Source organism: Scylla paramamosain, unplaced genomic scaffold (genome assembly GCF_035594125.1).
Source record: "Scylla paramamosain isolate STU-SP2022 unplaced genomic scaffold, ASM3559412v1 Contig61, whole genome shotgun sequence".
NCBI lineage: Eukaryota > Metazoa > Arthropoda > Malacostraca > Decapoda > Portunidae > Scylla > Scylla paramamosain.
Window position 1 is genome coordinate 346,604 of NW_026973726.1, and position 10,897 is coordinate 357,500.

The 10,897-nt window shown below is 41.2% G+C and overlaps 1 protein-coding gene across 2 annotated transcripts in view; it reads right to left on the reverse strand.

Moving 5' to 3' along the window:
- Window positions 1-6,891: 6,891 nt before the first annotated feature.
- The window catches only part of LOC135098423 (uncharacterized), a 7,248-nt gene continuing 3,242 nt past the window's right edge, over window positions 6,892-10,897 (reverse strand). Inside the window, exons 5-6 of one of the 2 annotated variants that reach the window (XM_064000785.1) lie at window positions 9,710-9,785; window positions 6,892-7,068 (exon numbers count right to left, since the gene is read on the reverse strand). In XM_064000785.1, coding sequence (XP_063856855.1) covers window positions 9,716-9,785 — 70 coding nt within the window. In that variant the 3' untranslated portion in view covers window positions 6,892-7,068; window positions 9,710-9,715. Of the gene's footprint in view, window positions 7,069-9,264; window positions 9,786-10,897 lie in introns of those variants that run through there. The other variant, XM_064000784.1, reaches the window with a different exon arrangement.

A 10,897-nucleotide genomic window follows, 5' to 3' on the forward strand; every position in this document is an offset into this window, starting at 1 on the left:
ACTTCTGTTTCGATGGAAAAAGCGCCTTCGGTTACCGATGTCACTGAAGCAAAAGAGGTCTTGTTCTATAGATAAATCCACTGATGGCATAGGGTCCAGGTTCAGACGAGGAGCGAGTTGGAAGCAAGAAGTGTTTGTGACGGCTTCGATAGAGACGCAGTCTTACGTAACTGGCTTTCCAGTTATCTTCCTAAGGATGACTTTCTCATATTTCCTCTGTCTATCCATAGACCTTAGGTGAGGCTTCTTGATGTTCATGGATGAAGTGGAAAGCGAGCAGTGGTTCACAGTGGCCAGTGACATGGAGCTTCTAGTTTCCTCCTCTTATCCCTTATGGATATCTTCTCGAATTCGCTAGAAAATACCTGTAAAAAAAAGAAAAAAAAACACACACACACGAAACCAGAAAAAAAACAGAGGTAGTTAAAAATGGTTTCAGACATAGAAAATTAAATGGGGGTACTAACATACTCCTCATGTATTCGAAACCCAAAAACAGAGGATTGCAACAATCAGATTTCAGTTATAATCAGCTATTCTAAAGAGGGGATACTTATATATTGCTAAGACGGACGAAACCAGATCACCATAACAAAGTTCGAGGTGAAAAATAATTTCGATGTTCACTGTAACACTCACTCGATTTTCTGTTTCTAGAGAGGTTTTGTCTCAGGCCGCCGCTTCTGTACTCGTCTAGAGAAGACTGAAGATATCCATACTGCCCATGACCATTTATACATTGATTGGGAACGGTAGACTCCGCCCATCCCTTCTTGCCTCATTCCTCCAAGGAGATAATTGATAAACCTTTTTCACATTTTCATTTTGTCGTACGTAAGTTCATATACTTGCGTTTCTGTTTCTCATTACTTCGTACAATCTTACGTATCCTAAGCATGTAAGGACGAAGAGAAGAGTTGCATACCGGAGAGAGTAGCGATGCTGCTCTACCTGAGCTATACTTTATGGTACGGTTTTCATCCGACATGGCATCCTTGAAGGACTTCTTAGAAATCTCATTGACAACCTTTTGCACGGCGCTCGAGTTTTTTACAACAATAGTTCTATATCTAGGTAAAACTATAGAGTCAGGCCCCCTCAGATATAGACTTGTTTACAAAGTGGCACTTTGCCAGCTCGACAGACTGGGATTTCCCAAATCCCTCTGCCCAGTCCACTTCACAATTATACCATACAATGTCGAAACTAGAAATACTGTCATAGACCTCGGCGGGTTTATTTACAAAGAATCTATTAAATGAATCAACATAGCTCTTATACAAAAGTCCATGTAATGCGCTATTTCGCCGGACGCGTTCGTCTACACTTAACAGCATCTTACTGCTCATAGTGACATCGAGTTTTAATTTAAGTCCTGAACAGTTGACTCCGAACAAAGACAGGTTTCTCCAGTTATTAACACTACAGTATAAGATTAAAGGTATGGCTTCGTTGAACGAACTCCTCGGGCTTAAGAACATAACATAAAAAACAAGGAAAGCTACAATAAGCGACCAGGCTTACACGTGGTAGTCCCTGAATGAAATATACCTACCACCTATCAACCCCATCCATAAACCTGTTTAATCTTCTCTTAAAGCTCCCTAATGTCTTAGCACTAACAACATAATTACCGATTCCGTTCCACTCATCTACCACTCTATTTGAGAACAAATTTCTTCCTATCTCTTTCTAAAACCTAAAGTTTTCAAGCTTGAACCCGTTATTTCTTATTATATCCTGAGGAGGGACCTGAGGAGGCATTTTGCTGATTTTCCTTGAAATGACTACTGCTTCCGTGTCAGAGACCCGTCTTTGTGTGCTGACCACATAACAGAGGTGATAGTGTCTGGCATGGAGGCGTACATTCCTCACTCATTTTCTCGTTCTAACCCTTCTAAACCTTGGTTTAACACAGCTTGTTCTCGTGCTATACATGATAGAGAGGTGGCCCACAAAAGGTACTTAAGCCTTCCATCACCAGAATCTCATGCACTTTATATTTCTACCCGGAACCATACCAAGTCTGTTCTCCAACTAGCCAAATACTCCTTCATTAACAGAAAGTGTCAAAACCTTTCAAGATCTAACTCCCCTCGTGACTTCTGGCATCTAGCCAAAAATATCTCCAATAACTTTGCTTCTTCTTCTTTCCCTCCTCTGTTTCAACCAGACGGCACCACTGCTATCACATCTATTTCTAAAGCTGAACTCTTCGCTCAAACCTTTCCTAAAAATTCTACCTTGGATGATTCTGGGCTTGTTCCTTCCTTTCCCCCACCCTCTGACTACTTCATGCCACCTATTAAAATTCTTCGCAATGATGTTTTCCATGCCCTCGCTGGCCTAAACGCTCGGAAGGCTTATGGACCTGATGGGGTCCCTCCTATTGTTCTCCGAAACTGTGCCTCCGTGCTTGTGCCTTTACCGTTCTAATCCCTCAAGCTACTGTCCTATTGCTTTAATTTCCTGCCTATCCAAAGTTTTTGAATCTATCCTCAACAGGAAGATTCTTAAACATCTATCACTTCACAACCTTCTATCTGATCGCCAGTATGGGTTCCGTCAAGGCCGCTCTACTGGTGATCTTCTGGCTTTCCTTACTGAGTCTTGGTCATCCTCTTTTAGACATTTTGGTGAAACTTTTGATGTTGCCTTGGACATATCAAAAGCTTTTGATAGAGTCTGGCACAAAGCTTTGATTTCTAAACAACCCTCCTATGGCTTCTATCCTTCTCTCTGTAACTTCATCTCGAGTTTCCTTTCTGACCGTTCTATTGCTGCTGTGGTAGACTGTCACTGTTCTTCTCCTAAATCTATTAACAGTGGTGTTCCTCAGGGTTCTGTCCTGTCACCCACTCTCTTCTTATAATTCGTTAATGATCTTCTAAACCAAACTTCTTGTCCTATCCACTTGTACGCTGATGATACCATCCTGCACTTTTCCACGTCTTTTCATAGACGTCCAACCCTTCAGGAGGTAAACATTTCACGCAGGGAAGCCACAGAACGCTTGACTTGCCTCAAAAACTCAATTCCTCCATCTATCAACTCGACACAACCCTCCAGACAACTATCCCCTCTTCTCCAATGACACTCAACTGTCCCCCTCTTCTACACTGAACATCCTTGATGTCCTTTACTTATAATCTGAACTGGAAACTTCACACCTCATCTCTAGCTAAAACAGCTTTTATGAAGGTAGGCGTTCTGAGACGTCTCCGCCAGTTTTTCTCACCCCCCCAGCTGTTAACTCTGTACAAGGGCCTTATCCGTCCATGTATGGAGTATGCTTCACATGTCTGGGTGGGTTCCAATCATACTGCTTTTCTAGACAGGATGGAATCAAAAGCTTTTCGTCTCATCAACTCCTTTCCTCTAACTGACTGTCTTCAGCCTCTCTCTCACCGCCGCAATGTTGCATCTCTAGCTGTCTTCTGCTGCTATTTTCATGCTAACTGCTCTTCTGATCTTGCTAACTGCATGCCTCCCCTACTCCCGCGGCCTCGGTGCACAAGACTTTCTTCTTTCTCTCACCCCTATTCTGTCCACCTCTCTAACGCAAGAGTTAACCAGTACTCTCAATCATTCATCCCTTTCTCTGGTAAATTCTGGAACTCCCTGCCTGCTTCTGTATTTCCACCTTCCTATGACTTGAATTCCTTCAAGACGGAGGTTTCAAGACACATATTCATCAATTTTTGACCACTGCTTTGACCCTTTTATGGGACTGGCATTTCAGTGGGCATTTTTTATTGGATTTTTGTTGCCCTTGGCAACAAAAAACATAAAAACAAAAAACATAAAAAAAAAAAAATACTACCACTACTACTACTACTACTTCTGCTGCTGCTATTACAACTTCTTCAGTGAAAGATATTAAGACATAATCAATTACTGGAGAAATGGCATCGAGGAAGAGGAAAACTGAGGATGAAAATAGAGAAATTAGGAGTGAATGGACCGAGCATCTTGCATTTGCTCAGGATTCTAGAGGGCACCCTTTGTGCCTCATATGCAGTGAAGAACTGACCAACAGTAAAAAAATCCAACCTTGTGAGGCATTTTCAGAGGAAACACAGTGACTTTGCTGAAAATTATCCAACTGGAGATGCCAGAAAGAACGTTGTGGAGGAACTGCAGCTCAGAGCAAAGCGGAGTCAGAATGTATTCGCGAAATGGGTGAAGTCCTCCAACGATACAATTACTTCCAGTTTTGTGATAAATCATGAGATAGCAAAACGTGGAAAGTCTTTTACAGATGGTGAATATATAAAAGATTGTTTCATCAATGCAGCAATGCATCTGTTCAGAAAATTAAAAAACAAGGATGAAATAATTAAGAAAATTAAGAATGTGCCATTGTCTAGTAAAACGATTAGGGACAGAGCACTGAAACTTCCATAAGACATCACGAATCAGCAAATTGTGGACATCAATTCATTCTGTGGCTTTTCAATTGCTTGTGATGAGTCATGTGATGTTGACGACATTGCACAAGTTGCTCTTCTTGGCAGGTATGTCAACTCTGAAGGTCCACAAGAAGAACTCATTGACTTGTTGCCTCTCACTGGTCAAACTAGAGGCGAGGATATTTTTTCAACAATTATAACCTGCCTTAAGGAAAAAAGGAATTCAGACCAACCACATTATTTCTGTTGATGCACCGAGTATGACAGGTATACATAAGGAATTTGTTTCTCTCTTAAAACGAGAGCTGAATCGTGAAGTAATATCATTTCACTGCATCGTTCACCAAGAGGCACTGTGTGCACAAACTTGCCTATCAGAGTATTCACTGAAGTAATGGACTTAGTCGTGAAAATTATAAACAAAATAATGGCAAAAGGCTAAAACCACCGAGTTTCGTGAACTTCTGGAAGAAGTCTATTCCCAGGTATTCAGACCTCCTCTTACATAACAAAGTCCGTTGGCTTTCTATGGGTCGGGTGCTTGCACGTTTTGTAGCATGCCTTGAGGAAGTTAAGAAATTTCTGGAGGAGAAAGGAATGAATATGCATACCTTACAAATTTTGAATAGCTACAGAAGTTTCACTTCTTGGTGGATATCACTTCACATTAAAATGAGCTCAACAGGAAACTACAAGGAAAGGGAAACACTGCTCTGATGTTTTTGGAAAAGTCTGTTACCGCCAGAAGGAGTAATCGCAGAAGGAGTAAGGACATATAAAGGAAGGAAGTAGTTAATTGTAGTACTGAAGATGGAAAGTACAGAGAGGCAATGGTGTAGGATGGTACTGAGAACCGATGTTTACATCCGGTGTCGAGACAGCATTAATGGGGAGATAAGACATAGGGGAGATGAATAATTGTGCTGACTCAAGGGGCCTCCGAGGTTGACCTCTGTCCCTATGACCTGACAGAGTAGAGGGGAGCTTTATCCTTCTGGTTAGGCCGAGAGGCAGAGGGAAGCCTGCTGTTGTGAGAAGGCCTGTACTCTCGTCACTGGTGGAGCGGTGTGGAAAACGGACGGCAAAGTACCCAGGACCCCGAATGCGTAAGTTGAAGACACAACATTGCTCTATAGGCTTCGATGTTGAGACACTATATATACGTTGTGAATCGTAAGGAATGTAATTGTTGCTATAATTATAATCTGTGTATTGACCAGTATATGTACTTACGATCCCGAAATCGTTCTTGTCAGGTTTGACCGTAACTGAATAAACTAACGAATCAACGAAACGGGTCTAGTTCTTATCCACTTGTCGCACTGTGGCGGCAAAAATGTCATTTCCTTTGAAAGAAAACTATGTTTGTTTGTTAGAGATGTTGAGAGAGGCTCTCTGATTCACTTTCCTTCATTAAAGCAATTTGGAGAAGGAACAAACTTTGATATCATAAGAAATGCACTAAGGAAAATTTTAAAAATTCCTTGAAAGACGTTTTCAAGAATTCAGGAAAGAGAAGGCCACGTTTTCATTTGCGATCAACCCTCTTGATGCAGATACAGTCTCACGCAATTTTTCAGTTTTTACTGGAGTGAATCAAGCAGAACTGGAACTGAAATTAGCTGATTTGCAAGGAAAAGACTTATGGACTTCAAAATTCAGAGCCATGGTCCCCGATATTGAAAACCTGGAGAAACAACATGCTACACTGGCATTTCATCACAAGTGGATTGAATTGACTGGTCTACAACAACGAGATTAGACTGTGTATGAAGTGTGGAATTCCTTACCAGACACTTACACACACATGAAAGATATGCCTTTGGCTTTCTCCTGCATTACCTGTATGAACAAGTGTTTTCTAGCATGAACTTTATAAAAAAACAAACTACGCAGTCGACTGAATGATGCAAGCCTGCAGTCCTGCCTGAAACTCAAAACGACAACATATTTGCCAAACATTGAGCGTCTCCCCAAAGAAACACAGGACCAGAAACCACATTATTTAAGACTTAATTCTCTCTCTCTCCCTCTCTCTCTCTCTCTCTCTCTCTCTCTCTCTCTCTCTCTCTCTCTCTCTCTCTCTCTCTCTCTCTCTCTCTCTCTCTCCCTGGTTTAAACTCATCGCGGTGACCAGATACTGATATAGTAAGTACACTTAACATGTTTGAAAAATAATATACCATATTTGTTCACTTGCTGCCATCATAGATTATAAAGTTAAACGAGTGTCTTCCTACTTAATTATTACAATAGTTTATTTTATGACATCTGCTATTACTATTGATATAATCGTCATTAATAATAATAATAATAGTAATAATTATTATTATTATTATTATTATTATTATTATTATTATTTTTATTATTATTATTATTATTATTATTATTATTATAACTACTACTACTACTACTACTACTACTACTACTACTACTACTACTACTTCTACTGTTACTACTACTACGGTACAAGTTGTATGATTATTTTGTGTATGGTTATATTACTTAACTTTAGTATGGAGGAAATTTATTAGGTTTCGTAATCTACATTCGTAATAGATTTTACGCTGTGGCTCCAGCAGCACTGTGTTCCTGTCAAGTCTGAAGAAAGTGGCTCTTGTCTAATTCTGGGTTGCCGACCTCTGGCCCAGAGGAACTGGTGATGGAAGAAATAGTGGCAGCAGTCACTAGGGACAAGGTACATCAGGTGTTCAAATCTGTTTTTCTAGGAGAGAAAAAAAAAAGAAAAAAAAAATAGAGCTAAGGCCTCAGAGAAGATCACTAGATTGATAGAAAACACCGGAGGCAACAACCTGGCAAAGACTTTAGAGTATATCTATGTCAATGCCATTAACGATGAACAGATGAACACTGATGTTATAGAAAGACTCGATAATACACAGGCCAACGAAATGTTTATCCTACCGTTTTCGTTTGAGAACAACGGTCGCGAACTGGCAATATTAACCCAGTTCAAGAGTCCAACTTTCTATTTACAATAGAGAGGTAGAGAGAGTCTGTCAAGAGGTGGAGAAAGCTAAGCGTGTTGCTTTAACAACAGACATATTATGAACATCCCGACAAACAAAAGCATTCATCACAGTGACAGCTCACCACATGTCCCCAGAGTGGGTCCTCAAGTCTGCTGTGCTTGATATTGTTAGTATGGTTAAGTCCCATACAGCAGATAATATTGCAGAAGAGCTAAGACTTCTGCAATAAATGGAACAATTTAGATAAAATTCACTCAAATGTGACTGACAATTCTGCTAACATACTGCAACAATAAAACAAATGAATGTTCGCCACACCCCGTGCTTTGTACTCACTTTGAATTTAGTTGTTCAGGACTCCATGAAGAACACTGAGGATGTCCAGAAGATAGAAAAAAAAATCATCACAGCGTAAAGGCTTGTGATAAGCTCATACAGGTGCAACAGCAGCACAAGCAGCCTTAGAAAAAAAATATTCAGGATGTAGAAACTAGATGGAATTCTACACACTACATGATGGAACGATATTTAGAGCAACATGACCACTTGACACACTCTCTGCTATCAGGGGAAAACTAATATTTGTCTGTCTAACGAGGAGCTTGTAATAATTTCTGCCAGTATTCTAGATGAGTCCTGCAACCGCCACACACTAGTGGTAACCATCTGAGCAGCGCGCTGGTGGCTCCAAGACTTGGTAGCCACAACGCGCTCTCTACAGGATTCCCTACGGAATCAATTTCGGAACCGGCTCCGCCTGGTAACTGTGCGAGCAGCGCGCTGGCTGCTCCAACACTGGTACTCGCCCCGCGTGCTGGCGCCTCCAAGACCCAGCGCGCTCTACACGATTCTCCGCCGAACCGGCTGCGGAACCAGTTCCGACGGATCCGCCAGCCCAAGGAATCGATTCCGTGAATAACTAAGTTATCGGTTCCTGCCCACCACTAGAAAGCGCACTCAACGCTCCCTTATCTGCTACGGGGAGGGGGTACAAGGAATGAGGGGGGTGGCGACACACACACACACACACACACACACACACACACACACACACACACACACACTGCTCCCCAAGCGCGAACAAAACACTTTATTCCTAAAATTTTAATGATCAAACTAGGGGGACTAGATGAATACTGACTATTTTATGGTCAAGAGCATTTCTTCTACTAAATACTGGGTGAGACTCAGAGTGAATGGACAAAGGAAAGTAAGGAAATTTATGTGGGGAAGATGAGTGGCTGCTTGAATAAATATCATTCTTGAAGCTTAATGCTTGGTAACTCTGTGTCCAGGAAACGTTCAAGTCTCACTCCCAACCTGTCTCTCTTCCCATCGCTCGCACTCTTTCGCCTTTCATTATTCTTTTCTCATTCATTCTTTCTACTTATTCACTACTTACATTTTATATTGCGTTATCTCGCTGCACATAACAACTGTTCTATTTATTTTATCAATAATTTAGTATGGGGCAGAACTTTATCCTTGCACTGGGAGAACATGGAGGCAAGTGAGGAAGACACGTAATGAACAACACTGGGTCTTTTAACCAGGAATCTTTGTTGCTTTTAAAGTTTTGTAGTGGTGACATATGACCGCGATGTTGCGGCGCCACGACATAAATTAATCAATAAAATTCATGATTTTAGTAATATTTTATCAGGCTATAGTGGAAGTTTCTTAGTTTTCAAGGATACTTATGTTTCCAGCTCTCACATAACAAGGGTTCTGTACTATCAGTAAGGAAAAAAGAAAAAAAAAAACACCCTTAAGAATCTGACATCTCAGTGGCTTTGAAAACAGTCCTGATGAAAAAAAAAAATTCATAACAATTATTAGTTTTATTTCATCTACTGCAGTATTGGTTCATATAATCAACTGTCCTACATTGACTTTCTTTCTCCAGTTATTGTCATTTGCAGTATGGAAACTGCTATGCTTTTATTTCCACAACTATTTTTTTAAGTAATTTGGCTTTGTCATGGACATAATAGTAACAAAAACAAGAGCAACAAAAAAACATAAAAACATCAGTAGTAATATAATAGAAATAACTTCATATATAATAGGAATCTCTCTCTCTCTCTCTCTCTCTCTCTCTCTCTCTCTCTCTCTCTCTCTCTCTCTCTCTCTCTCTCTCTCTCTCTCATGTAAAATTAAAATCTTCCTCTTTCTCCTTCTCTTTCTCCTCCTTTACTTTTTTGTTTTTTGTTTTTTTTAGCTTTTTATATGATAAAAATTACCAGTTCATTAATGTCTTCCAGGTAACGTGTACCTATTATTACTGTCTTCTTTGTTACTTACTTGGTCCTAGTTTCTTGTATTTGGAAAAGAACAGGTTTCCCCTTCTTGGAAGTCATCCTCATACTCTTCATACTCTCTGAAAGTTAAAACAATGGTAGTAGAAGTAATAGTAGGAATAGTAGTACTAGCAATAGTAGCAGTAGTAGTAGTAGTAGTAATAGTAATAGTAATACTGATAGTAGTAGTAGTAGCAATAGTAGTAGCAAATACAGTGTTACCACCACAGATTACGGTCCCCTTCACTGGTGCCTTTAACTTGGCCAGTTTCCCTAGACTACCACCTATATAGTCTAGTACGGGACCTAACAACGGGTATACGGGGTCCTTCTGGCCTCCTGTAACCATTAAATGTATCGTCGTAACACCAGGTTGAGCCCCAATCACGGCTGCCACTACCTCGGGTCAGCCTCCTTAAATTGCCTCCTACGCAATCTAGTGCGGGGCACACATCCACTTGCACAGGGTCCTTCTGGTCTCCTGTGATGACCACTGGGGTCACCACTCCGTATTTACCGAGCACGAAGAAAAGATCGCCCTAACAGACACTGAACACATACCACTTGCTGGGAAAAAAAATCGTAGAGCCACAGCTATAGCAAAGGACAAAGACAAAGATCCTGGAGATTTTTTTTATCTATATTATCAGGGGCGTATTATTTTGACTACGTAAGTACTGTCTGGTCTAACTAAGAGCCCTCTAAGCTTTATCACCCCCTAGTCTCCTTGCGTTGCTCTGCACCAACACGTACACCATCTCCGGGGCTGAACGAGCACCGACTGCTCTTGTGAAAGTGGCTGGAGAGCTCGGCCGAGGCAGTGACTCATGCGGGGGAGAGGAGTGGAAGGGGGAGGAATGGGAAGGGAACGAGATGGCAGGCAGCCAGCCCACACCCCCCATATTACGCCGCTCTCACTCACAACGCAACGCTTATGTCTTAAAAATCCTGAATTACACAGTAGTGTGGAGCACCCTCTCCCCTACACACTGCTGCAGTGTCAGTTCTCAAAAAGAAAGTGGGGAGTGAGGTAAATTAAATGAGGAAGGTTAACATTAGATTTAAATAAAACTTACATTAACTCCTACCAGTGCGCCTATCAACCCGTATCCCGCGCTCCCCCTCTTTCCTCTCTCTCTCTCTCTCTCTCTCTCTCTCTCTCTCTCTCTCTCTCTCTCTCTCTCTCTCTCTC